Source organism: Oryzias latipes, chromosome 8, assembly GCF_053564925.1.
Source record: "Oryzias latipes strain Hd-rR chromosome 8, Olatipes_Hd-rR_3.1".
Classification (NCBI taxonomy): Eukaryota; Metazoa; Chordata; class Actinopteri; order Beloniformes; family Adrianichthyidae; genus Oryzias; species Oryzias latipes.
In genome coordinates this window covers 10,494,188-10,521,485 of record NC_136244.1, presented here as the reverse complement: position 1 = coordinate 10,521,485, position 27,298 = coordinate 10,494,188, and the positions used below count along the sequence as shown (strand labels likewise).

The window sequence follows — 27,298 nt, the reverse complement described above, 5'->3', positions numbered from 1 at the left end:
AAACTACAACATAACACCACACAGAAGCTGTCCTTCAATTACAACTTTATTAAATACAGATCAGAAAATATAAATTTTTTTACATTAGCTCATTGTAGAATGTGCATACATCTGCTATAAAGCAGAGCTAGATAGAGAACAGAAACACTGCATAAAGGTGTATGCTGATGATGGCCAAAAGGTCTAATTAAGATGTTTATCATCTGGTTTACATTCATCTTACAAAGAAGAGGGACATAAATATTTTTAACAATATTAATACAGTTTATTACTACCCCCCCCCCCCTTGTACTGGTCTTAAAAACAATAGATTTTTTAAAAAATATCAATATCTGGACTTTTTAATATTTTGAGATCAAGAAATGTTTAATTTGGAAAAAAACAAAATAATATAATCTCATAAATGATTTTTTTAAATAAAAATATAGTTTAGAGGCATCCAAATTGATTACAACGTGGTATTTTACTTTATGAAAATGTGTTTTACATTCACACACTGGTCAACTGCACCGCTTTTCTTCTTGACTTATTGTCGAGTGACCCTGGCAACAGCCAGCTCTAATTTACGAGACAGAGCGAAAGAAATGACTGAATCACCACCTTCACCACCTGGGCTGTAGCTTTATCGTGAGACATGCATGCACGTGCGCCTATTTTGAGGATACTTTTTTTTTGTGTGCAATCACATTAGAATTGAACCTAAATAAAACTTTCTTATCCAAAGTGTTGAATCTTAAGCTAGGCTTAAACTGATTCTCCTCCTGGATCTGCAGCATTGATAGCAGTAGTAGTAGTAAGTGTACAAATATGGCAAATCTTCGCAGTCAACACTGGTACAGGTCTTTCTTCTTGCATAAACAAACCAATTGTCCCCTTTTCTTTCCTTTTATTATTGCTTTTAATCATAAGAGGAATTTGAAATCTTGTACATTTTTATTGGCAATAGTAAAACCCAAAATGAAAACTTTCATCATTGCGTTAAATTAAAGATAAATTGACACAGAGGGTGTTAAATCCAGCTTTTGAGCTCTGATTGCAAAAAAGAATCTTGAACCGGATTGTTTGTCATTAACAGGTGTATAATGGATCTAAAAATCACTCCTCCTGGATGTCTAAATTTATTTTGCACAGCAAAGAAGAGGTTAAAACCTCATTCTTCCATTTGAAGCCTCATACCCCTATCTTATTCTTCACAGCCTGTTTGTGTCTTGCCAGCACACCAGATTTCTTGGTTGCAGCTGGGAGTGAACATCCCTGATATAATATGAAAAGTCTAGATCTTGAAAATGAAAGACCTGTCTAAGTAGTAGCTACTAGTAATCCTGGGCAGAGCAGCAACTTCAAGACACCCCTCAGCGCAGTAGATTTCAGTTTATTGACTGCCAAAAAAAGCAAGTGCTTGGAGCAAATAAGCTGCTGGAACAGGATTAGTTAGTAAGAAAAATCCTGCACTTGCACCACCTGTGTCGATTAAAATCCTTCAGCATCTTCTATGACTAGAAGAGGGACACATCGGACCTCGGCCTCAACCTGTGGGCACAAAACACATCAAACTTTGTACCAGAATTGTAAATATAAACACTCTAGAGTGTCTTACTTTTGGACTGTGAATCTCCATAAGAGTGAGATGTTGCAAGAGTCCACGTCGTTTGAGGCAAAGTCCCCCACAGTCATGGCAGATCCGGGGACCCCCCCCTGGCCTCCACACGTGCTTCATACCTCCACCTCTTGTCATTCCAGATAGCCCTCGAAAACGTCCAGTTCCGTGTCAGTGTCGTAGGGAATGGAAGCCGAGTCGGACAGCACCCCGAGGTCCATCAGCGCCTGGTCCATATCCTCAGGCAGAAACACTATACCCACATTCAGGACGATATACTCCATCAGAAAGGCATAGTAGAGGATTAGGACGTTCACAAAAAACAGGCCCAAATAAAACATATATGGGAGCTCGTCCAAAAGCGATTCCACCGAATCTAGCTGGGCATGAACTGGCTGTGTCATAGAAAAAAAGGGATGCAACCGGGGCTTGGGGGTTTGTGTTTGCTAACTTTTAATTGTGGTTCTGCGGTATCATTACTGCTTCGGGCCTGGAGTCTCCATTTCGTCTCTTCCCGAATGGCCTTCCGGTGCTCGTTTATCTGTACGGTCCAGACGTCAAGGGGATGTGGAAGTTAACCGACGATCCGTTCATTGCTGTAATACTAAACTGCAATAAATATCTTGTTAGCGTAACGATGTATTATTATTTTTTGCATTGGTTCTTTGGGTTTACACAAGTCAAGTCATGCCAGCTGGCTGCAATTAAAATTAGTAACATGCCACGATATTCCAAACAGGCCTGCCTAAAAATATGTGGTCACGTCCACCAACACATTCCATGGGTGAATTTTTAAAAAATAAAAAGGCGAAATGTCTCCTTACTGCATCAAAACAGGGACAAAAAAAAGACGCGAAGGCTCTGTTATGTTATAGGCTACTGCACCCGCGAGCTGTAATCTGATAGGCCAACTGTGTGTCCATCACTGGTGTTAGCGAATAAAAAAACAGTCGCGGGTTTTAATCGTCACAGCTAGTAGACATTTTGTAGATGCAGTCAACATTCTTGATTTGACATAAGACTACATTTCCCAAACTTAAACTAAGACATGTTACGTAATGACCCTTTCCTACTGCCCCGTCTCCGCCTTTCACTGTTTCACCTCTGCCTGCTAAGGAGATTTCCGTAGATGTAGACGCAGTTTCTTTTTAAATTAAATTACGTCCCTGTCCGAAGATGTTCCCCCTTTAGACTCAAGACTGCAACCATGTTCGGGCGCTCTCGTAGCTGGGTCGGAGGACAGGGTAAAGCAAAAAACATCCACTCCCTGGACCATTTGAAGTGAGTAATTAGCACTAGCTAGCTTCTGATACATTCGCACAAACACAATTCGTTTATTTATTATTACTATTTAACCGTTTTTCTAAATTGGCGTTATAAATTTTCTTGTCGAAAATTAAAACGTTAATGTAATTGTTTTCTAGTTTTAGTTTTTGCTCCAATAAAGTAAGCTAGCTAGGCTTGTATACCAAAGTAAACGCTGCTAAAATAATTGTATAAACACTCTTTCTCTGCCATTTTTTTGTTGTTTTTTGTTTTTGTTTCAGATATATGTACCATGTTCTGACAAAAAACACCACTGTGACAGATTACAATCGTAACCTACTTGTAGAAACCATCCGCTCCATCACAGAAATCCTTATCTGGGGGGATCAAAATGACAGCTCCGTCTTTGAGTAAGTCCCGGCTGGTACTATTTCTTCTTTTCTGACTTTCTGTCAGCTGTAGCTACAATTTTTTATCGTACGGTTCCAGCTTGTGTCTTAACAAAATTTTTTGCTTGTTCATTAAGTCTTTCATTATATAGTCATTAATATTATTTAGGGAATCTACGTTTCTGATAAACAATGCTATGTTAGAGAAAAAAAAAAAATAAAGTTTAAATAGATATATATCCAAAACTAACTTTTTATTTGTTTCTCTGGATTTTTAGTTTTTTTCTGGAGAAGAATATGTTTGCCTTCTTCTTGAACATCCTGCGTCAGAAGTCTGGTCGCTACGTCTGTGTCCAGCTCCTCCAAACCCTCAACATACTGTTTGAAAACATCAGCCATGAGACTTCCCTATGTAAGTGTTGACACTCACCTATGTGGCCTTAAAATCATGGAGCAGTGGTGGAGTCTGTCCTACTTTGGATCCTGTTAAATGCTAAGAAGTGAAAGACAAACAGAGGTTTTGTATTGTTTTTATTGCCTTGTTTATATATAGCTCCAAAAGCTTTATTTATTTCAGTCCTTTGTGTTAAAACATGAACGTTCTGGCAAACAAAACTCAGAAACGATTGCTTCACATACTTAGTTATTAATAAGCGCACTTGATCAGAAGATAGGTTTTACGTTCACAGTCATTTCTAGCTGCTAGTGCAACATCTCTGTTGCTAGGTGATGAAAAATTAGCTTTTTTTCATGAAGTCTTTTGTTATTTGGGAAGATGAGTTCTTCAGCTAGACTCATCAATATCTCAGCACATGAGGGAATTTTGTTACTGCTGTGTAACTGTGTACTGCTAAAACTTTCCTTTGAATTAGGATTTAAATTAGCAGGTGATGCACAAAAATTGTTAGATCGTATGACGACAACGCATAAGTCTGATGATGTGCCACTTCAGTATTGCTGTATTTGAGAACTATATCCTCTTGAAATTGTTTTAGCAAGTCACTTAAATTTTTTCTATGATTGCAGATTATCTTTTGTCCAACAACCATGTCAATTCCATCATCGTCCACAAGTTTGACTTCTCAGATGAGGAGATCATGGCTTATTATATTTCCTTCCTGAAGACGCTGTCGCTCAAACTGAACAACCACACCGTTCACTTCTTCTACAATGAGGTGAGGCTGTGGTGTAGCAGCTTGTACAGAAATGTCAGCAGTGATAGTTCTTATGCAAACAATAAGATGAAATAACAAGAAGAGATTTTAGTGGTTCGGCCCTCAGCTACCCCAATCACATGTTAAATGTGGTTTTTGCTCAATATGTTACATCTATTGATGCCTCTGATGGGTTGGTTTAACTTTATTGTTTCCACATGGAAAGTCACAAAATTGAACAAAATTGGTAGTTTTATAAACATTTTCTTAATAATTTTTGATGAAACTTTAAGTTTCATCAAAAACTGTTAACCTGCTCTACTTCATTTTCCAGAGGTGTTTCATTTTTCTCTTTGCACTGCCATGTGTGGACAGGGAAAAGTTATTAATGTACTGTTAAAGGTACCGGTAGATGTTTTCCTGATACCAAAGTCATGTCTGAGAGCTTGTATGACACGTCAAATGACTTCACTTTCAATCCAGTAAGAAAACTAAAATACACAATTTACATAATTTATATTACTTTGGTTTGACATGTTTTTCAGTTATAGGTTTACCTTGTTTTTCAAAATAAAAAATAAATAAATGCTTGCAAGACATGTATTCCTTTAAATTTTAAACTAGGCTCCTTAAATTTAATTTTAGCTAAAAACCTGATTTTGATAAAGAATAATTATTTCTTAATCCTCAGTTTTTTTTGGGAGGAAAATTATCATTTGGGTTTATAAGTTTTTTCTTTTTAACAAATCTACAATTGAGCAGCTCTGTCTTTAATTGTTAGGGATGCCAGAATTCTTGGTTTAAATCTAACCCAGAAGTTACACCTTTGAACCGAATTGTGGGGAAAGTGAATCGTTGCGTCCCTACTGTGTTTGAATATGTCAAACACATGATAAATTCAATACATGTAATATTGTTTTTGTTAATTACACCATAATTGAAAGGATTTTCGTCACCGTTACTGGCTTATTACCAAATTAAAAAAGGATTTTTCAGTTTCTATTTTTTTTTTCTTTGTTTGTGGTTTTAGAAATTATCGTTCCCTCATTTATTGCAGGGGTTACTTTCTAAAACAGGGGTGCTCATTACGTCGATTGCGAGGGAATACTGCAAAGTCAAAGATGCAGCTGAGATGTAAAATCCTTCTGGTGGCGCTATTGGTTAACAAACCAATAGCTGAAAAATCTGTAGTCGCCATGATCATGTTTGTTTATAATTCCCTTTTTGATCACCTGATTAGTTAAGAAGTCATTTAGTCGCACCTGTCACCGGTGTTAGTTATGTTTTGTTGGTTTGATACAGAGAGGGTTCACAGGGCCCAGTATTTTTTGTTGACCGCTTCTTTACATGATTATGAACTCTGCTTTGATGGATCGTATCATAAATGTCATCTGTGGCAACGATGAAGCGGAATAAATCACGACACACAAACAAAGTGGATTTCTTGATCATAGTTTTTTGTGGAGCGCGTCGCAAACAGGACCTGCCGCAGCCTCTCTAGCGGCTCATAAGCCCGCAGCCGCTACAAAATCAGAAGATGATCTTGAACACTAGTACAAGCTCCTGGACTGGGTTTGGCTTGGAGGTCACAGCAAATGAGGGAAGGTAGAGAATCCGGTACAAGCACACAGAGATGGAATCACAGTTTACCAGGGTCAGTGTAGTTTCTGAATACAACCTGTTTGTTCAGGAGATTAACAGAGTTAACTTCACTAGGATTTACTCATGCACACACTTTCATTTGCTTTAAAAATAAATCTTGAGTTTAAGCTTTTCTTTACCTGCACATCTCACTTTATAAAAGTATTTTATAAAGCATAGAGCTCATTGCCTGCTGAGCATATTTTCTGTCACAAAAAAGCTCTTTTTCAAAAGACTTTTTTTTTTTAACTCCCACGTTTTTGAATGCTCCTGATTTACAGCGAGTTGAGCACAGAAATACAGTTTTGGACTAAATGTTTTTAGTACAGTTGGTCAAAAAAGTATTTAGTCAGCCACCAATTGTGCAAGTTTTCCCACTTAAAAAGATGAGACAGGGTTGTAATTTTCATCTTAGTTATACATCGTCTATGTGAGACGAAATCAGAATAAAAATTCAGAAAATCGCATGGTCTTATTTTTAAAGAATTTATTTTAAAATTATGGTGGAAAATAAGTATTTGGTTAATAACAGAAGTTCAACTCAATACTTTAGTCTGTACTCTTTGTTGGCAATTATAGCAGTCAAATGTTTTCCATTCCTCCATGCAGATATCCTCTAGAGCAGTGACATTTTAGTTTGCCTCACTGTATATTTCCTGTATATGTCATCGATCATTAGAAAAATTGGACAAGAACGTGATTAAATACACTAAAAAAACATTTTTGATCACAGTGAATCTTTAATCAATTTGAATAAAATGTTACTTTTGTTGCGGAAATTAGGGTTGTGCCGATGGCCGATACCATCGTCCATCATGATGGGTGAATGACCTCACGATGGAGAGACACCATTGTGATTCAACCATGTAAATGGGCCCAGAAAAATGTTTTCAGACTATAACGAACGTTCACATGGTGTCACACTTTCGGTCGGAATAAATCATTCGCACATGCGCAGTAGTGTTTGAAATACCGGAAGATGATATGAGTTCCGCCGAGCGGCTGCATACATAAATATCTGGCAGCTCGGTAATATACGAGATGATCTTCTAAACATGTTTTTATAAAGAAGCCAGGGTTAACATTAACACGGCTAACAACATTAGCCTTTGATGAACATAAAATCCATGCGGGAAATGCTGCAATCTGCATCTTGGCTGCACGTAAACATGTGGGAATAACATCAGCCTTTATTTTGTCGGGACACGACTGGAAATACAAATCCACGTGATTGTTTGAACGGTTTCTAAGGACTGAACGACATTTCTGCTTAGTTTGAAAAGCTCACACACCGCCCCAAAGCCGCTGTGTGAGCTGACGGACCGAGCTCTGCCCGGACACACACTTAGACCCGGTTCTCCTGAGTTCGGTAGCTTGTTCACCTAGAGCTGCGGGACGGATCGCAGTCCCAAGTTTCCCACACATAGCGCACACGTAACAACGCATCCTCCCTTCCCCTCAAACACAAAGCTGTAAGTCCGCGCTCCACCGGTCCACTTGACTAATTAAGTCTGGGAGGGGACTACTTATTTTCTATTTTTGTTAAAGTCACTTCCCTCAGTTTATACTGGATCATCGCGGATGAGTCATTAGTTGGGAAATAAAATAAATAAAGTAATAAATTAAAATAACAAATTATAATTATATAATTTATAATAACGGAAAATTACCCCCCTTCCCCCCCCAACGATATCATCGTCCATCCCGATGGTTCACTGCAAACATCGTCAACTGCCAATTTAAGGGACATCGCGCAACCCTGGCGGAAATGCTTTATTGTCCAGTGTTTTAAAGTCGCTGCAGTTTTTCATCTTTCTGTGCTCAATTCACCTGAGAGTGACTATGTGATGTGTTGCTCACTGGTGCCCCCCTCTCTGTCTCCCATACACAGCATACTAATGACTTTGCCCTGTACACCGAAGCCATTAAGTTTTTCAACCACCCGGAAAGCATGGTCCGCATTGCAGTCCGAACCATCACACTCAACGTCTACAAAGGTGAGTGAGGGCAGCATTGACTCACGCCAGCAAGCAAAGAGCTTGGTTGCTTCAGACTTGCGAGGACTTCCTGTCGCCTTAATTTGAGCTTTTTAGCCACCACTTCATGCTGCTTCTTTTAGCGCATAAGCATGACTAAACCGGTGACCATTTAACCATCCTAAAAGACTGTTGTGTCCTTTCTGTTTGGTTTTGTCATGTAGCAGCCCTTGATCTCATACAGTTCATTCAGGTCTCTGTTTGTGGCACAGGAATACAGATGCACTCATTTGTTGTCCAAATGAAAGCTGCTCAATTTTAACATCAGGTAAATTGACCAAAATTTGTTTTATCTTTGTGATTTAAAAAAATTAAAAGTCTGTCTTTGGCATTCACCTAGATATTTAAGTCAAATCCAACAATAATTTCATAATTTATCCTGATTTTAATGTATTTTAGTTACTTGTAAAACTCGAGAGCGTAATATAATGAATTAAATGTAATTTAAAAAATATAAATGAATTTACTTTGAATTTTGTTAAACCTTTGTTTTCAGCTGCTTTTTGTTGTAAAATCGAGTATTTGAAAATTCCACATCAATTGGATTAAATAGAATAAAGATTTAAGTTAAACATCAACATTAAACACAAACTGGTTGCCACTCCTTGGTGTTTAAAAAGCAGATTGCTTTCTGATGACGAAAAAGCTCCAGTTCTTAGTTTGGTGGACATGAGGAGGTGCAGAAAGTTGAAAAAGTTTAAACTTTCAATCCAGAAAGGGATGTCTGTCATACTACAGCATTTGTCTCAGGGTGAGAACCCACACACTCCAACTAAAACACTCAAGCTTTGCTCTTAAAATAGAAAATGAACCAAAACAAGTCAACTTGATGACAGAGTTATGACTCAAGGTCATAAACAGACTGACTTATGCCAGGATAAACCCACTGATCATAAATGTGAACCTCTGGATACATAATGCTTCATCTGCCATATTAATGTGTCGCCTACATGTGAACACCTGCCTCTGCCCTCTTGCCATGAATTCCTGATTCAGCAACTCTCATAGGGTGCAACTGAACTGCTGTCATCCATGATGCAAAATGCACTAAATTCCTCGATATTGGCTTTTAAAAAAAATCCCTCCCTAATCATCTTTTGATCCGTTTTAATAGCATAAGCATTGAAGAGCTGTACAGTTTTGAGCCAGATACCAGCTCAGGCAAGGAAAACGTGTATATTGATGACATAAATGGATCTAGTCGTCTACTGGTGGATACATCAGAATGGGGCGGAGCTGGGACCTTGTGACCCGGCCATCGTATTTTTTAAATCACAAATATGATCTCTTTCAAACATGATTTCTTCATTCGCCACTGAATCACAACAGTTTGAATGAAGAAATACTCAAAATTGCAAGTTTAAGTTAAATTTTCTTGTAAATGTCCCCCATCATCATTAAGAAATGCTGGAGGAGGAAAAATGCCCCACCCACACACACACACACACACACACTGCGAAAAAACTGTGACAAAATAAGCCAAATATGTTCAACTTTAATTCCATATCAAAATCTTAAACATTTCTGCTGCTAGAAACTGGAAAAAAAAAAAAAGGTTCATTCACTTTGTAAGAACTATCACATTGAACCTATATGCAAAAAGAAACAAAAAGTTGTGTTAATGGCTTTAATATCTGTGTTAAAGGTTTTTTCACTCTTGAGGAATTGGAGTAAAAGTTTTTTTATAGCTCGAAATTGAACTTGATGCTTCTTTTATCTAAATTCTAAATTTATATGTACCTCAACAAATAAAATACTTGGAAAATAATTTCCACTACAGCACAGATTTTTCTCCTTTAAAAATTCTTTAGCCTTTTAACTGTGAAAAACAAACAAAAAAACAACTAAAAATGAGCTCCAATATGTCTGGGTATCATTGAAATTCCTGTCCAAGTTTGTCCATTGTTTGCAGTTTTTGCTGCCTGCAAGCTTGTCTGCCACAACGCCACAAACGCCCTTGTATTCACATTAACCCTTGTGTCTGTTTCCCCTCTCCAACTACTCCTCCTACTCTTCCTCTTCTTGTCTCTTTCCTCCTCTTCCTCTATGCACCCCATCTGCCTAACTGCAGTTTCATGTAAGTTGGTTCCATTCATTCAACCTTTTTTTTCTCTCAGGGCTGGGTTTATCAACAAAACGCTGAGTCAGTGTATTCTTTACGTTTTTTATTTATGGGTACAAAAAGTTTTATTACATCTGTTAAGTAATATGTTTTTCACTATTTTAAAGTATATACTGTATGTTAAAGTAAATCTGTCATTTTTTGTTGTTACCCAGCCCTGCTTGTTCCTAATGGTATATATTTAAAAACAAGGTTGCAATGGTGTCAGGTGTCACGGCCTGCGTCACGGCTGCAAGACCTCAGTCAACTTCGAAATGTGTGTTTTTCTGTTGTATGTCTGATCTTGTTCGAGTGGTACTGGAATTTAAATTTCCCCTTGTGGGATTAATAAAGTATAATTAAATTGAATTGAATATTATTGAAATGTAGCTTTCAAATACACATGTATGTACTTTGATTGGCCCTTTACCACATTCTTGCAAACATGCATGCCAAGTTTTGTCTTGATTTTGTTTTTCTTCTTTTTGTGTGTAACTTTTAAATACTGACCTCACATATTTGCTCATTTATTTAGTTTTTCTTTTGGTATTTCTGATAGTTTTGTGACTCTCTATGTTGATATTTTGGCTGCTCATTTGTTTCCTAGCATCCTTTGTTTACTCTTATAGAAAAATGGATTCTAGTTTTTATTCCCTCACTTAGGGGTGAATATAGAGATCTAGACTGTACTGTTTTGTTTTTTTTGGTTGCTGTCATTTTTTCAAAATCAACAAAGAAGACATCTTTTGAAGTATCTCAATAAGACCTAATCGGAGTACAGGCTTTTTATTCTTAATGCTTTTGATTTGAAATGGTTTTTTTTTCTTACTTTAAATCTTAGAACATTCATTTTTCAAAATAAAATACCCATTAGTTCTTCTATTGTAAATAGTTAAGGCTTTGGGTTTTATTTCTCGTTTTTGAGCTTTAACTCATGTTTTTATGTTATGTTGTTTACTTAAGATCTCTTAATGTTTGAAGAGCATTTTTTTTTTTACTTTAATCTCTGTTTTACTCTGTCATTTCCTCCAGTGGACAACCAGCACATGCTGCACTACATTCGGGATAAAACCGCAGTCCCATATTTCAGTAACCTGGTGTGGTTTATTGGTAGCCATGTCATCGAGCTGGACAAGTGTGTGCAGACAGATGAAGAGTAAGTTCTGCAGGCTCCTGCAGTGGCTTTTAGAGGTCAGGTTTGTGTCAGGAATGTTAGCTTTATCTTCCTTCTAGATTACCTGTTGATTTACAACCCCCCCCCCACACACACACAAAAATGCCATGTGTCTGCATCTACCTCAGGCATAAGAACAAAGGAAAGCTGAGTGACCTGGTAGCGGAGCATCTCGACCATCTCCACTATCTGAACGACATCCTCATCATCAACTGTGAATTCCTGAACGACGTGTTAACTGATCACCTCCTAAACCGCCTCTTCCTGCCCCTCTACGTTTACTCCTTGGTTTGTCCTGAAATAGTATGTTCAATTTAATTCAATTCATTTTTATTTATGTAGTCCTAGAACTAGACAGACCCTGGGCATCCCTGCCCTTAGACACTCATTTTCGGTTACCCACTGTCACACCTGACTGACTTGGTTCCATTCATGCTGTTGGATTTAAGTGAAGATCTTTAAAATAAAAAAAAATAAAAAATTTAATTTACCATGCATGTCTTTATAATGCAATGTGTTTCTGTGTCATTTTTTAACATTTACTTCTTGTCTTTTGAATTGAATCATCAGTACTTTTTGGGTAATTTTTTAATAAAGTTTATTTGTAGTTTTTTTTTTTTTTGTTATTTAACGTTTCGCTCAGATACCTGACTCTTCCTCAGCATGGTTGACACTTGAAGCTATATCTTCATTTAAGTCACCTAATTTTATTTTTGAAAATGCGAACATCTGTGAAAAAGTGAAAAAATCTGATTTTCCAACTTCTCCATTCCTGTTTGACACCAATATTCACATTTTCATATTTAGAAACTAAGTGAACACTTGAAAAAACAACGAACGTGTACATTACGGTAAACAATAAATGTGGTCTATTTGAACCATTTTTCTTAACTTCTCTTTTCTTTTTTCAGTCTGAAGAACGGAAGATTAACCCTCAGGTGTCCCTTTACCTGCTGTCTCAAGTAAGCAGCACAGCTAACACTGGTCATGACCAAAGTGCCTCATTGATGTATCAATCATTCTTTATCAGCTTTTTGAAAGGCTCAGTATGTATTTCATTCATACTATAAAGTTGCGTTCATACCAAACATCATTCGCACAAAAAATTTGCATCGGCCGCCTCTCATTCCCTGGGTGGCATATTCTCTGCTTGCCGCCTGTCCAAAAATGTGTTCCTTAGCTTGATGCCCTGGCCGCGTTGGGAAGAGCTTCCAGCTTATGTTTTTAGCTTAATTGCTACATGGAGCAGTGTCGTGTGTATCTCATTTACAGTGCATGAAAGACTTAGATGATGTTGAAAGATCAGGTTTATTTATTTTAAAGAGCTTTACAAAAACATGGGAAATCGTGTCTCCTTGTCTGGGTTCATAAAATCATTCAGGGATTCTCCCGCTTCTGTGTCTAAAAGACAGCCGCTACCGCGGTCTTTCCGTCTTTTGCTGTTTAGATGAAAATAGGAAAAATATCATAAAGTTCAGCAGGCTGACAAAGTGGCCTCATTATGCTGTGGGCAGCAGGTCTCTGTCTGGCTGCCACTTCATCCCCCGGGAGCCGGCATAGTGATCGCTCCAGCCCCATGGACCCTGCGACAGATTGTCTAGGGCAGGGCTGGCTAAACTTTTCGAGTCGTCGTCCACAAAGGGTTCTAAAATTAGATAAGAGGGCTGGACCAGGAGCAGATGCATGGGGCATTCTGGTAATCCACCTTATAAGAGAAAAAAAAAACACAATCTATGGTATCTAGTGATATTTATGCTACCACACAAAACTTTCTAAGTTGCAAATGAAAATATTAAATATTTGCTTTTAATCCAGAATCCAAATCGTGGTTAGACTTAGACTTATGTGGAAAGATCAACCTGTAAGATATACCATTTATTAGTCAAACAGTTAAAAATACACGACTGCTTCCAAAGTATTAATATAAATGCCACTTTAACAGCCTGGTGGGAATTTCTTAAAGTGTCAAACTGCTCACTTTAACTGTGCAAAATGACACCCATCCAGGGCTCCAGACTGGGAGCAATTGGTCGCATTTTGCGACCAAAATTTGAGTGTGCGACTGAATTTTACATCCAGTCGCACATGCGCGACCAGTTAATTTGCCTCCCCCACCCTCCGTATTTTTTTATACATTAAACGTGGAAGGGGCACGTCAATGATCAATGAAATAATCAATGAGACGCGAGCGCACACGGACGCAGGCTGACACACACACTCGCGCACATGAAACGCTAGCACGTACACTCTCGCGTGATACCTGTCTGTGAGGCGGCCACTGCGTGTGAGAAGAATAGGGAAAGCCACTGTGAGTGGCTAAAATGCGTGGAGGGGAGGGGCCTATAGATAATCGAGCGCGCGTAAACATCTGTGGGAAGGAAACAGAGACAAATATCACAACCTGATATGTGCGTCTGAGCTATGAGTAAGTGAACTATTGATTCATTCTTCCGACCTGCGGCTAGTGTACCAGTGCCAGAGTGTACAGCAGGGGTCTCAAACTCGCGGCCCGCAGGCTATTTGCGGCCCCCAAGATGATATTTTGCGGTCCCCGCCTTAATATGAAGGTTTAATGTTACTGCAGCTCGCCAGTTTGTACGAATGACACTTTTTCATTGTCGTGGGCGAAGCTGACCAACCAATCACAGTGGAGGAAATGACTCTTGGGGGCGTGACAATGACAGGGTTTGAAAGCAGGACACCTGACAGCCCCCTCCCTCCCCGGACCACATTAAGGAGTTCCTTACTTTCCTTTAGAACGTATTTATTCGCTCGTAATTTTCTACATACATGCAGTCCGTGCTGAACTTTTCTCTGGGTCACACAGACCCGGAGGAAGGTTTAGGTTTTGGTTACGGTTATGGCGGCGCATCAAACGGGTTACAGCAGCACACCGCTCCCGTCCCGCGGGAGTCGGGTCAGCTGAGGAGAATAAATGTCCCACACCTACATGCGTGACAGCTAACGGGGCTTGAACTTTAAACACGCTCGAGCAAAAACAACATTAGTATTAGACTCACTGAAAATAAGTGGGGAAAATGCAACGATAGACGTGTTTGACATGAACCGGCACCTCGCCTGGATTGTTGGGGACACCAGGCGGGGGGGCTGTGAGATGAAAGCGAATCTGCAGCAAGACTAAAGGAGAACAGGAAATTGGAGTTGTCCTTAACATTCAATTTAGTTTAATATTCTTCTCCCCCTTAGTATGATCTGTGTTATTATATATTTTATGATTATTTTAATGTTTTGTGATGTATGTAGCCTTTTTTTAATGAATTGGTATTTTAAATTATTTTAATTAATCACTCCACTACAAAAACCATCAGGATACATGTCCCATAATGCATTGTTTTGTAGTCTGTAGGGCAGCTTTCAGTCAGTTCAGTTTCCAGCTGTGTCCGGGTAGGTTTGCCCCTTGCTCCCACCCCTTTCTGGCGATATTTTTGTGATGATTGACAGTTGATGTTGGAGCAAAAACAAAAATATATGTCACACACCAGGTGATCGGCGCAGCATTGAGTTCACCTGGGTGATCTCAAACACGCTTATTGTGCATCTTGGCTGCACCTATTTGGTGTCTGTCACAAAGATAAATTTCCATCTGTTTTCTTTACTATTTGTACTGTCATGACAGCGATGCTGCTGTCAGTTTACCTTCTTGTTGCATCTTCAAAAGTGCAGAATAAAATGTGACACTGAATTTGAAACAGCACATTGTAATTTCTGCATCTATTATTAAAGTATTTATTAGTAATACAGTGGAAATTAGTAGATTTGGTTAGCATGTTGATTTACGGTATGCGCCCCTAAAATTTCTGGTTGTGCCCCTAAAATTTTCAGTTAGGGGCCACTGTGCTCCTAGTGAAAAAAGTTAGTCTGGAGCCCTGCCATCTGGAACAACCCAGACATCCTTAAAAACAAAAAAATGTGACACTTCCCAGCTTGGCAAGCAGGGGGCATAGCACTACTAGAACACTTAATTATTGATTGAAGATTCATAACACCCCAGGACCTTCAAGAAAAACATGGAATAAATAACTTCTTGGAATACCAGCAACATGAATCTATCATTACCGTATTTTCCGGACTATAAGCCGCTACTTTTGTCACGAACTTACGACCCTGCGGCTTATTCAATGATTACATTTATGTTTTTATTTAACGGCCGCCAGTAGCGCTCCGGCAGTCTCAGAGGGGAAACTGCCTGCAAAATTCTATGTCCAGCAACAAACGCGCTTGCTTTAATACACACTGAAGCAGCCAGACAGCATGGACCTCACTTCAGCTCTTAGACACTACAGTGATGGTGCAATAAAAGAAGCACCCATGCTCAGCTACATCCCACAATCCTTTGGTGCCATTAGACCCAACGTGCACGTGACCGCCACTACATTATGACACAGCTTTCAATTTAAAAGCAATCGTTAAAAGCAGTGTGAAAAAAATCCACCATCACCAACAGGTTTTGGAAATGCCGGTCTGCTGCGTGCCAGAAGTTTCCTTCACTGTTGTGGAAGGAAACTTCTGGTGCACAGCGCACCGCGCGTGCTTATAAGTCACTGCTGCTCTCTTTTACTGGTATGTTTTTTCAACTAGCCCTTGCGTTCTGCTGCAGCTCCCTGCTCCTTCTTAAACACGCACGCGGTTTCATCACATATACATCCTCAATCTGCAACACAGTGTGTCGAACCGGGGGTTAGCCCCGCCTTAAACCCCTAAAACTCATGGGAAGTGGGGAATCTCACTCACACATTTACACACTGGTGGCCGCTCCGCTGCCAAACACAGGCGCCCGCCTACCACCAGAGGCAAGGTGGGGTTCAGTGTCTTGCCCAAGGACACTTCGACTCATGGGCATGCAAGGCGGGAATCGAACCTGCAATCTTACGATCAAGGGTCGACCGCCCTACCGCTGCACCACGGCCGCCCCCGTCCAGAAGTAGTTACCTCTTTGATCAATTTTTCAATGATTAAAACTCTCTCCAAAACATATAATATCTTATTCAACTGAGATTTGTAACATTTCAATTCAACAAAATGGGATGCAGTCTTGAGCATCAGTACAGATCAAAATTTCTGGTCAGAAATTTGTTCAAACACGTTTAAACTGACAAAATGTCCAAACTTGCAACTAATCCAATTCAAAACTCTTCACAGAATTTACTATACTGGACAGAGGATGTTCATGATGGGTCTCAGAAACTCCGACATTAGGGAGCATTGCGATAGTAATCTACCCGACAGTGACATACACGCACTGTGGTTCTGCACACCTGTCCAGGCTCGCTGGCAACAGGTATGTGCTGATCTATAAGTCTGGCTTAATGTTTCAATCACGGCTTCATTGTCACTGTGTGCCATCGATACAGAGAATGATTAGTATCTGCCCTGCCCTGGGCCTGGGGGTGTCCGGGTCTCTGTAGTGTGGGTTTTGGTCCTTGGTCTCGTGCGCTGGCCTTCTCTAAAATTCCAACTATGGGTGAGCCTGGTCAGGCCATGTTTATAACATTCCTTGTGGACCCCCACCACTCTTGGGAGTCTCCCTCAGCGTCTCTCCTGGACCAACTGTGGGGTGGGTCGTTGGCTGCCTGGACCATTGAGCGGATCTCCCTTGGGGGGCCCTGCTCCGTGCCTGGAGTCGGGGTGGGGGGATGCTGAGAACTCCTGGGTGGTAGTGGGCTACTTGTCTAGGGCTGGGGGTGCTCTCCGGGGGCGGGGCCCTGCTTTGGGTCCTTCTGGCGCGGCGGGGGGGGGGGGGGGGGGGGGGTGCTCTGGTTAGGCTGGGCCTTGCACTCTCTTTGTCCCCCTTATGCCTCCCCCCTCTCTGGCTTTAGGGGGCCCCTGTGGCGGTCCTGCTGGCCCTGACCTGGTTGGCAGATACGATTGCCCGGCGGCCGGTTGTTCTCTATCTGCTACCGTGCAGATGTTGGGGGCTTTCTGTGACTGCTGCTGCAGCGGGGGTCTTGTTGTAGGGATGACTGGGCACTCTTCTTCCTTCTTTTTACATTCCATCATCCACCTCAGAAGAACATAAACACTCATGCAGTTACATTTTGACAATGAAAAAGCATTTCTGTTAATCCATTTTAATTGTCGAAATAGACATTTCTAGATGAACTTTGCTACACATTTACAAGAGAACTATTTGAAAATGAAATGTCAAATACCATTTTCATTATTATTTTAATTAAGTGACAGAATTAGCAGTGTTGAAGAAGAGAATGAAAAAGCACTTTGACAGATTGCTTTTTGTTTTGAATAATGAGTCAAAAAATGCAGCTTCATTTTGAGATTGAAAAAGCATTTCTGGTATTGACTTTTATTTTTAATTATGCTACAGAATTGCTTCCATACATGGCTGCCATCAAACAGCCTGCTGATTTTTCTAACCAATCAAATCTCCATGTTTATCTAACATGGTGTTTGCTACCTAGACTCAGAAGCTGAACCAGCACTTTTTACCCTCGATTTAGTCTTGTAGACTAAAGAACAATTTATTTTCAATTATTTTAAAAATAATTAATACATGGCTGCACGGTGGCGCAGTGGTTAGCGCTCTTGCCTCACAGCAAGAAGGCCTCCAGTTCAAGTCCCGACTGGGGGACATGAAAAAAAACAACATCAACGGGGGACCTTTGTATGTGGATTTTGCATGTTCTCCCCGTGCAAGCGTGGGTTCTCTCCGGGGTCTCCGGCTTCCTCCCACCGTCCAAAAACATGCTTCATAGGTGAATTGGCAACTCTAAATTGTCCCTAGGTGTGAGAGTGAATGGGTGTGTGTTTGTGGACATTCTACCCTGCGACAGACTGGCGACCTGTCCAGGTTTCCCCCTGCCTTCGCCCACAAGTGGCTGGGATAGGCTCCGGCAGCCCCGTGACCCCGAAAGGGAAAAACGGTACAGAAAATGAATGAATGAATGAATTCAAACATTCTTTCTTTTTTCTTTTTTAGCTTTTATTATTTTTTATTTTGTCAGATTCGTGCATTTATGGCTGAAGATCTCCTGAAACTGTAAAGTTTATCTGCTTCCAATACGCTAAATCAACAGGCCTGTGTGTAATCTGTGAATCCTCCGGAGAAAAATATTAGTAAGAAGTTTGATTTTCTTTAAGATCTGTTTGAAAATTAAATAAAGAGAGACAGATTTAAAGCGCATATTATTTATGCTTCACATGTATTTTGGAGCAGCAGTAATAAGCAAAACAATGATATCAGAAGAAGCATTTTAAAATTTAATGTTCATTTTCACAGCATCTTATTTTTAAGAACTCATGTGCTTTTGTCCAAAGTGTAAAAAAAATTTGCTCATAAAAAATACTATTTTCTCTTCATATTTCAACATTTATCGATGAAAATAAAATAATAGTTCAAGTACAAATCTTAATCGTAATAAAATGTTACTTCCGCGTGGACGGAGTCAGAGCTCGGACGTTTATTTCTGCTGCAGACATTTTAAACACGCTCGTCGCTACACTAACATAAATACCGTAATTTCCGGATTATAAGATGCTACTTTTGTCACACGCTTTCAACCCTGCGGTTTATTCAATGATCTTGCTAATTTATGCTTTTTTTTTTTTCTTTTAATGCATTTTCTTCTAACGGCCGCTAGGGGCGCTCCGCCAGAAAGGGTAAAGGCCCGTACACACCGGGACGAATATTCGCCAGTGTTTTCCGCCACGTTTTTTGTGTTCACACCCAGGCGATTTTCGCTGACAATGAGCCGATCGAACATGCAATTTCATTCCCTGAGATTGGATGGCGCTTTATGTAAATCAGAAGTACTCCTGTACACAATGTAGCGCTGCGCAACTTTACGCTTCTTAAAGTTGCTTTTCACTCAGAAGAAGAGAGCAAGTATTTACGCACTTGTCAGAATCATACAAAGAAAATATGAATATTTCCAGCACCAGTAGCTCCAGCTCCAGTTCCAGCGATGAAGAAATTATTGTTCTGTTGAATGATGAAAGACGCCAGAAAAGACGTCGATTTTGGGTACATCCCATAGTTACGAGAAGAGAAGAACATGGGGAGTTTTATCGACTGGTACAAGAGCTGAAAATGTATCATGATCGTTTTCGGGGAGATTTTAGAATGTCCGTCGTGAGTGCATCTTCTTCGTCTTATTTCTTCGCGGCAGTGTAGACGCTACTTGGCGTATATCTTCTTCGCCGTGACGTATGTGTGCTCAGGAAGACAGTTTTGTGTTTGAGCGCCCCCAAGTTGTGTTTTACTGTAACTTCAGAAGATCCAGACACGTGTGCAAAAGCGCCATTCTCATTGGTCGTATAGTTTTGGACGTGGCGCGTCAAACCAAAAAAACGAACCCGAGGCGTTTTTAAAAAAATGCCGCTTTTACGCGTGGCGTTTTTTGCGTCGGTGTGCACACTCACATTGGTGCCCTTTGTTTAGTCACGAGGCGTTAAACCTCGGCGAATATCGCGCGTTCGTCCCGGTGTGTACGGGCCTTAAGAGTGAGACAGGGAATACGGTATGTGTGTCGAGGAAGACGCAAGTTTAATGTAAATTCCCACTTTGTGAATGAATAGCACGAACAGACCCTCATCATGGAAAATGCAAGAAGAAATGCATATGACGTAGCTTTCAAGTTAAAAGTAATCGTTTAAAGTAGTGTGAAAAAATCCACCATCACCTACGGGTTACGAAAAGCTGGTCTGCTGTGTGACGGAGAGGACAGCGTAAGCTCAAGAGTGAATTTGCCTCAGGATGAGAGTGATACTGACAGCGACAACGAAAGAGACACTGAAAGAGTGTGTGCCGAAGAATATTTGACACTATTCCAATCCGACACTGATGAGGAAGACTTCCATGGTTTCATTGCACAGGAGGAAGATGAAGAAAGCTCTCAGTAACTTTTACGTTTGTTTTTTAAAACAGCCCTGTTAGTGCTGTCTTACGTTGTGTCACTGTTGTGGAAGAAAACTTCTGGCGCAGCGCTTGCCTCTTCACACCATGAGAGGCGTGTGCTGCGCAGAGGTGCGCGCGCCTATAAATTACTGCTGCTCTCAGTGACTTTTACCGGTATGTTTTTTTTAACCAGCCCTGTTAGTGGTGTTTTTACCATATTGCTGCAATGTTACTGCCGCGTCACAGGCAGTGTTTGGAAAGAAAAGCTCAGGTATATTATTAAGACTTCCAAAACTCTTTCTTTTTTCTTTTCTGTGTTCTTTGTAAATATATCATGTGTTGAACCTTTCCTGCAATTACTTTTTTTCTTTCTGACCGTGGTCGGAAAATGCAGGGGAGATCCTTCTTCGGGTTCACTTCCCCGTTTGGACCCTCAGAGCCTCCAGAGCGGGTTAATAAAGAATCATTCACCGTTATTCTGGGGGAAACCTTCTCTTATTACAGTTCCCTTTCACTTTTTATATCAAACATGAACGGGCCAGAATGGTTGAAAACGGCAGAATCCCGTTCAAACAGAACCAATCCAAAGTCCATGTCTGCCTCCAAGCACAATACAAGACAGGGACACCTGATTGGTTAGAATCTAGACCAATCAGCTGGCTGTTTGATGGCAGCTATGTCAAGCTTAACTCAAACTTATGAGAGCAAAATCAAAGATGGGCAAAAAGCGAGATGAGACAACGCATGCGAAAACATTTTTGTTGCAAACAGAAAAATATTTTTTTTAAAAGCAAAAAAAAATTCTTTTGAAAAAAAAAGTTTTTGAAAGCAAAAATGAAAATTTTGAAAGCAAAAAAAAAATTGAAACCAAGGAAAAAGTATTTGAAAGAAAATATTTAATATTTTCATTTGCAACTTGGAAAGTTTTGTGTCAACGTGTGGCATAAATATCACTTCATAGGAATATGGACAAAAACATTAACCAACTAACCCTCTGTGATCTTCAAAAGAAAAAAATCAGGAAAAATAAGACAGCTAAATTTAAAAAATATAACCAAGAAATAGTCTGTCCTCTCGTCATAGTCCCTTTAAAGGCCCGTACACACCGGGACGAATATTCGCCAGGCGTTATTCGCCAGCGTTTTTCGCCACGTTTTTTGTGTTCACACCGAGGCGATTTTCGCTGACGATGAGCCTAGCGAACATGCAATTTCCTTCCCTGACATTAGATGGCGCTTAATGTAAACAGAAATACTCCTGTACACAAGGTGGCGCTGCGCAACTTTACGCTTCTTAAAGTCGCTTTTCACTCAGAAGAAGAGAGCAAGTATTTACGCGCTTGTCAGAATAATACAAAGAAAACATGAATATTTCAAGCACCAGTAGCTCCAACTGGTGCTTGGTTCGGGGATATTTTAGAATGTCCGTCATTATTTCTTCGCGGCAGTGTAGACGCTACTTGGCGTATATCTTCTTCGCTGGTATGTGTGCTCAGCAAGGCAGTTTTGTGTTTGAGCGCCCCCAAGTTGTGTTTTACTGTAACTTCAGAAGCTCCAGACACGTGTGCAAAAGCGCCATTCTCATTGGTCGAATAGATTTCGACGCGTCGAAAACCCCCGAAAAAAACGGGCCCTACTCGCCAATTTTAACTGCACCCCCTTGGTACACACACCCCTCCCCCTTCAATATATACATTCCAACATAAACACACACACATGCACACACACACCCTCTCAAACACACATACACGCACACACATTTTGCAAGGAAGGTGGGACCTGGGTCCATCTGTCCCCTACCCCTTCCCTGGTGGGGGGTGCGGGCCCCTTGGCGATGGCGGCCGTGTCCCTTGGGTGCCGGCTCCCTGGGCCCGGCGGTGCTCTCTCCGCACGGTGGGGGTGTTCATATTACACCTGAGCCGGGGGTGTTCGTGTCCCTGGGGGGTGGGTCCTGGTCCTTGCCCCTGAGCGCTGGGCTCCGCCAAACTTCCAACATGGCCGAGCCTGGTCGGGCCATATTTATAACACCCCTTGTGGGCCAACCTTTTTTCCCCGGGGTTCCCCCCTCCTGGGCGGGGGCGGCGGGCCCCTGCTTTGCTCCTCCCTGGACCAACCGTGGGCCGGGTGGGTGGCTGCCTGGAGTGCGGGGCGGGTCTCCCTTGGGGGGTCCTGGCTCGTACCTGGGGTTGGGGCGGGGGGATGCCCGGAACTCCTGGGTGGTGGTGGGGTGCTCGTCTGGGGCTGTGGGCGTCCTTCTCCAGTGGGGCCCTGCGTTGGGCTCTTCCGGCGCGGCGGGGGGCTGCTTTCCTGGCTGGGCTGGGGCGGCGCTCTCTTTCCCTCCGCGTCTCCCTGCTCTCTGGCTCTGGGGGCCTCGCGGCGGTCCTGCTGGCCCTGGCCTGGGTGGCGGTCTTGGTCGCCCGGGGGGCGGTTGTTCCCTGCCTGTTCCCGTGTGGCGTTGGGGGAATTCCGGCTGCCGCTGCTGCAGCGGCGGGGGTCTGGGTGTGGGGGTGGCTGGGCGCTCCTCCTCCTTCTTTTCACATTCCACCATCCATTTTAGAAGAACATAAACACTCACCTGAGCACAGGTGTTAGCTCACCTTTGCACTTATAGTTTGCATGATTGAATGAATGAAAGATTTCACACTAGTTGGTTTAAAGGCATAGGTATGCGTTCGTGAACACTATCTGTTTTGTGTACATGTTGACATATGAACATTTTTTGCAGCTAGCAGGTGTGTTGATAATATTTGTGTGTGTGAACAGGCCCCGCCCTTTTTGTACTACATTTGAACTGTACCGTAACGATAAACAACCAGTAAACCTGTCTGCTCTATGCTGCTTCATGGTCTTATCCCCCCTCTCACTATCACCCCCCCCCCCCCCCCCCCCCTGACATCCCTCCCTCTTCTTCCCTTCTTTCCTTTTCCGTCCGGTCCAACACCAAAGATTTTCAATCATGGTTGAAATGAATAAAGTTTGGCCTCAATTACAAAAGGGGTTTGTTCAGTCACACCTTTGGTTTGTCTGAAGATTAATAACCCCTCTTGTTAAAGTAAAATATGTCCAACACAAGAGGCCCCTAGCTCTCATCTGCCTGCCTAGCTGTTGGACAGGACAAGTGTAAAAAAAAAAAAAAAAAACCAACCCGAGGCGTTTTCTTTTTTTGGACGCTTTGACGCCTGGCGTTTTTTCGCGTCGGTGTGCACACTCTCATTGGTGCCCTTTGTTTAGTCACGACGCGTTAAACTCGTCCCAGTGTGAACGGGCCTTAAGACTTTGGAGGGCTGCAGCTCCTTACACATCTAACATTTTGCACTAAACTTCACAAGGAAAACTGCTCCGCAATGTCCTTCACGTCTGTTTCTTACCCAGTGATAAAAAAATAAGTCATATTCCTATGTCTTCTGCTGCAGCTGCGTAGATATCTGCATAACCAGGACAGTGTTCCCTTGTTTATTCCGATTTAAATCCGATCCCCGATTTATGTTCTAAAAATAACCTGGGATCGATAAAATCCGCGGAGTAGGACTACAATTATATTATGGCAGAAAAAAACCTCACAACACACTTTTCTCTCCTGTTTAAATTCTGAAAATTCAAACCTTCATAGAAAGTAAGTCAAATTTTATAGAATGAAAACAAAGATCTGATCGCAATCAAAGATTTATGTAGATCTGAAGACTTGTGCATTTCTATATAGAGACACGGCACAGAGATTGATTGACAAGGTCTCCACCCAAACAGGACACAGAACAAGTTGCGCTGCAAACCCTGTTGCCCTGAAAGGGATACAGCGGGTTAAGAAAATGGACAGAAGTTCAGTAGAACTGTTGGATTGATCCGCCATAGTGGATGTGTTTTTTTTAAGTTTTTTTTAAACTTTTTTTTAAATTTATTTTGTCACTGAAAATGTCACGTGCCCAAAGTTGAGTCTTTGATTGGTTGATGCGACGTAGCGAAATGCCAGAGATCGGATTTTTTTTAACTCTGGCCTTTTGCGGAACGCAGCTGAAAACGTGCTGCTGCCAGACCTTCACGCCACACACGTCGCAGGACCTCAGATCGTGTCTGTACTGTTGACTTAACATTGAAACTGGCCGCCTTTGCCGCGCGAATCGCGTTTGGTGTGAATGCAGCTGGACAAGTCATAAAGGACCAATATGCTGTGTCTATGTCTGTCAAAGCTTTAATTCAAGAAGATCTTGTAAAGTTGGGCCTTCAGGTTTAATCAAATAATGTCAGAATGTTTATTTAATTCAATGAAATCCAGATTTATGAATGAGACAGAAGGTGCCTTTTGCGTATTAAGAAAAATAAGAATATAAAGTGTGTGACGCAGCCTGAAAGCTACCAACTCCAAGAGTTTCGCATCATCTTTTCTACATAGTTCATAGGTTTGATAGCCTTTGATACTTGATGCAGTCATGAGAGATGGGATCTCAGAGGATCAACAATGGACATTTGGCAGAGAAAGTGTCCGCCGTCTTTATCCTCCATGAAAATAGCGCAATGACCTCAAAAGTATCTTCTACAGAAACATTCAACCATGCATCTACCATGGTTGTCTGCATCTGGACCATCCTTGGATTTTCCTTTTTCAAGACTAAGGGTGAAAGTAATTTTATATGTGTATCTACACAGATGTAGACACTTTTATATTTTGAAAATTTTTATGCAAGACTCAAAGTAGTTCGTGTTGACTTGTATCATATGGCAACCACTCTTGCCATCTGTGTGAGCTTGTTGAAAGTCCACACTTGAAAATAGACTACGCAAAATCTGTTAATCAAACGTTAAAGAATTTTCCCCATTGTGGGCAACATAAAGTCTTATCTTATAAATATTCGATGTGTGGGCCAACAGCAGGCACCACTTACTTTTACTGAGGCATCTGATTGGCCAGGAATAGCTGTTTATATCTCTGTAGAAGTCTATGGGTTTTTGGGTTCTTGGAGCCAGCAGGTATTTTCTATTTGGAATGTGAGGGTGGAAGGGTCACTCAATCCAGTCCCTATATTCAGTCAATGGTTAATATTGACCATCCTCCACTTCGCGAGAAAGCCCTGGTCCGAATGTAGGACAATTATGGAGTTTGCATGTTTCCCTGTGCATGTGAAGGTTTTCTCTGGCGACAAACTGACGACCTGTCCAAGGTGTGCCCCGCCTTCACTCAACAGTAGCCGGGACAGGCTTCAGTAACCCTGTGTCCCCGAAGGGATATGGCAGGTGAAGAAGATGGATGGATGGAAACCTTGAAGGGCATTATGCCTTATTTAGGCCTTTAATCCTGGAACTTTAGCTTCACTGTTTACATTCTCTCGACTACCGTAACTCTCCAACCATTGACGTAATTAATGTAAATCCAGCAAGTTCTGATTTGCAACATTGCGGAGCAGCGAATTACTTACTAAATCCAAGTAAATACGCTGATTTACAGTGATCACTTAAACCCTCGAAGAAAAAAAGGGTGTTATTTACATGTTGATGGCAACATCCCCGGTGCTAAAGGGTTAAGACACTTGGATAAACCATTTAGAGGTATAAAGGTGTTTTGGTTTTTTTTACTTCTTGCATTTTGGCGTTTGTATCCTTCATTGACTGATTTGAAGTTGTTTTTTTTAAGTGTTATTGCTTATGTCACCTTTAATTTATTTGATTGACCATTTTGGTTTTTCTTTGATTACTGTATTTACCTTGCAATAGGACACACTGGATTATAATCCACATTGTCAATAATTGGTTTATTTTATAACTTGTGTCATATATAGGGCGCAGTGAACTATAAGGCACATGAAGCAAGACAAAAAAATCAGCGATACATCCATCAGTCAGACTTTATTAACTGCGTTCACAGTAACTGTAAAACGTGTAGCATGTTACAAACACGCTACATGTTAGCCACATTAGAAGTGTTAGCCGCACAAGTGTTTTCACAGTACCTGTAACTCCCAACATGCAAAAAATCTGACAGATACCGCTGAAACAAACGTTATTATGGCTACGCAAACTCACAACCTTGTTAGTAACGCATTAAAAAAAAAAACTATAGTCCATCTTCGCTACACATTAGCCGCATTAGCGTATTTACAATAATACCCAACCAGACATTTTGACGAAGCACTGTTTGCTTCTCAAAATCGCTTCAACATCAGTAAGCACAACCATAAATTAAAGCTGCAAGCGGCGTTGTATGGCCCGCAGACGCACCTCGCCCCTGCCGCCTGCCTCTATGCATCAACGTCGGCCTCACTGCCCACCTTTGATCAAGTCATAGCTGCATATGCTACTTATGCTAACTATGATTGTTGTGCTAATGTGGCTAAACGTGCTAGCATTGGGATCAGCACCTTCAACTGACTCAGAAAAACACATTGCTTAATATGCTAATTATGCTAACTATGCCAGTTATGCTAATGTGGCTAAAAGTGCTAGCATAGTGATCTTCATCATCAACACTCAGAAAAAGACATTGCTCCATTGGTAAGAGCTACATGTCAGATGTTAGAAAATCCAATTTTTTTAAAAAGGCGGCTTTTCTGTTGATTTTAGCTCCATGGCAACCATTTTATGTTTTGGTCGCCTGGGTATTGCGAACAGATCGACGTCAGTTTCAGACGAATCGGCAACAGAGGTTTTTTGCCAACCACGCCCACATTCCTTATATGTTCATATCAAGTGTTTTTCAATATATTCAGTTCGAGTTTCAGGATGCATGCATTCAATTTTCACAGTATTCCATTGAAAAACACAAGAGTTATAACAGTACCCCACTTGGAGCCACGCTCATGCCGTTGAAAATCTACAACTTCTGATTGCATCATTTTTTCCACAGTAGCTTGCCATTGATGCTCGAGAAGTTACGGGACAATCGATAAAAATTCCAACGACAAGTTTACGTTTGAATTCGGTAGTAAAGGTTCTTTTTTTAATGAAATTTCAGATGGCGGCCTTTTCTCAAGGTCAAAAGTCGACGACACTCCAAGTTTGTTGTAGACTTAAGCTAGCAACATCGCTGGCAAATCTTCGCTCAAAGGCGCAGAAATCTTTCCAACTGCGAAAACAATATGGT

General features: G+C 41.1%; 2 protein-coding genes across 9 annotated transcripts in view; one reads left to right on the top strand and one right to left on the bottom strand.

Annotated features, from left to right (window-relative positions):
• Positions 1 to 28: 28 nt before the first annotated feature.
• dexi (Dexi homolog (mouse)) lies at positions 29 to 2,469 on the bottom strand. The gene is made up of 2 exons (XM_020701667.3): positions 1,598 to 2,469; positions 29 to 1,530 (listed from the first exon to the last, which is right to left on the bottom strand). The coding sequence occupies exon 1, from the start codon at positions 1,999 to 2,001 to the stop codon at positions 1,732 to 1,734; it is 270 nt and encodes an 89-aa protein (XP_020557326.1). The 5' UTR covers positions 2,002 to 2,469; the 3' UTR covers positions 29 to 1,530; positions 1,598 to 1,731.
• Positions 2,470 to 2,564: 95 nt separating this feature from the next.
• Positions 2,565 to 27,298, top strand: part of clec16a (C-type lectin domain containing 16A) — a 72,128-nt gene continuing 47,394 nt past the window's right edge. For 6 of the 8 annotated variants that reach the window (XM_078951441.1, XM_078951440.1, XM_078951444.1 and 3 more), the window contains exons 1-8: positions 2,565 to 2,878; positions 3,145 to 3,273; positions 3,531 to 3,664; positions 4,279 to 4,427; positions 7,939 to 8,044; positions 11,217 to 11,340; positions 11,487 to 11,661; positions 12,270 to 12,320. In XM_078951441.1, coding sequence (XP_078807567.1) covers positions 2,805 to 2,878; positions 3,145 to 3,273; positions 3,531 to 3,664; positions 4,279 to 4,427; positions 7,939 to 8,044; positions 11,217 to 11,340; positions 11,487 to 11,661; positions 12,270 to 12,320 — 942 coding nt within the window. In that variant the 5' untranslated portion in view covers positions 2,565 to 2,804. The remainder of the gene's footprint in view (positions 2,879 to 3,144; positions 3,274 to 3,530; positions 3,665 to 4,278; positions 4,428 to 7,938; positions 8,045 to 11,216; positions 11,341 to 11,486; positions 11,662 to 12,269; positions 12,321 to 27,298) is intronic. The other 2 variants (XM_078951442.1, XM_078951439.1) reach the window with 1 other exon arrangement.

What these genes read in the sequence shown, in the direction of transcription:
- dexi (XM_020701667.3), bottom strand. Translation starts at nt 2,001, where the DNA reads ATGACACAGCCAGTTCATGCCCAGCTAGATTCGGTGGAATCGCTTTTG.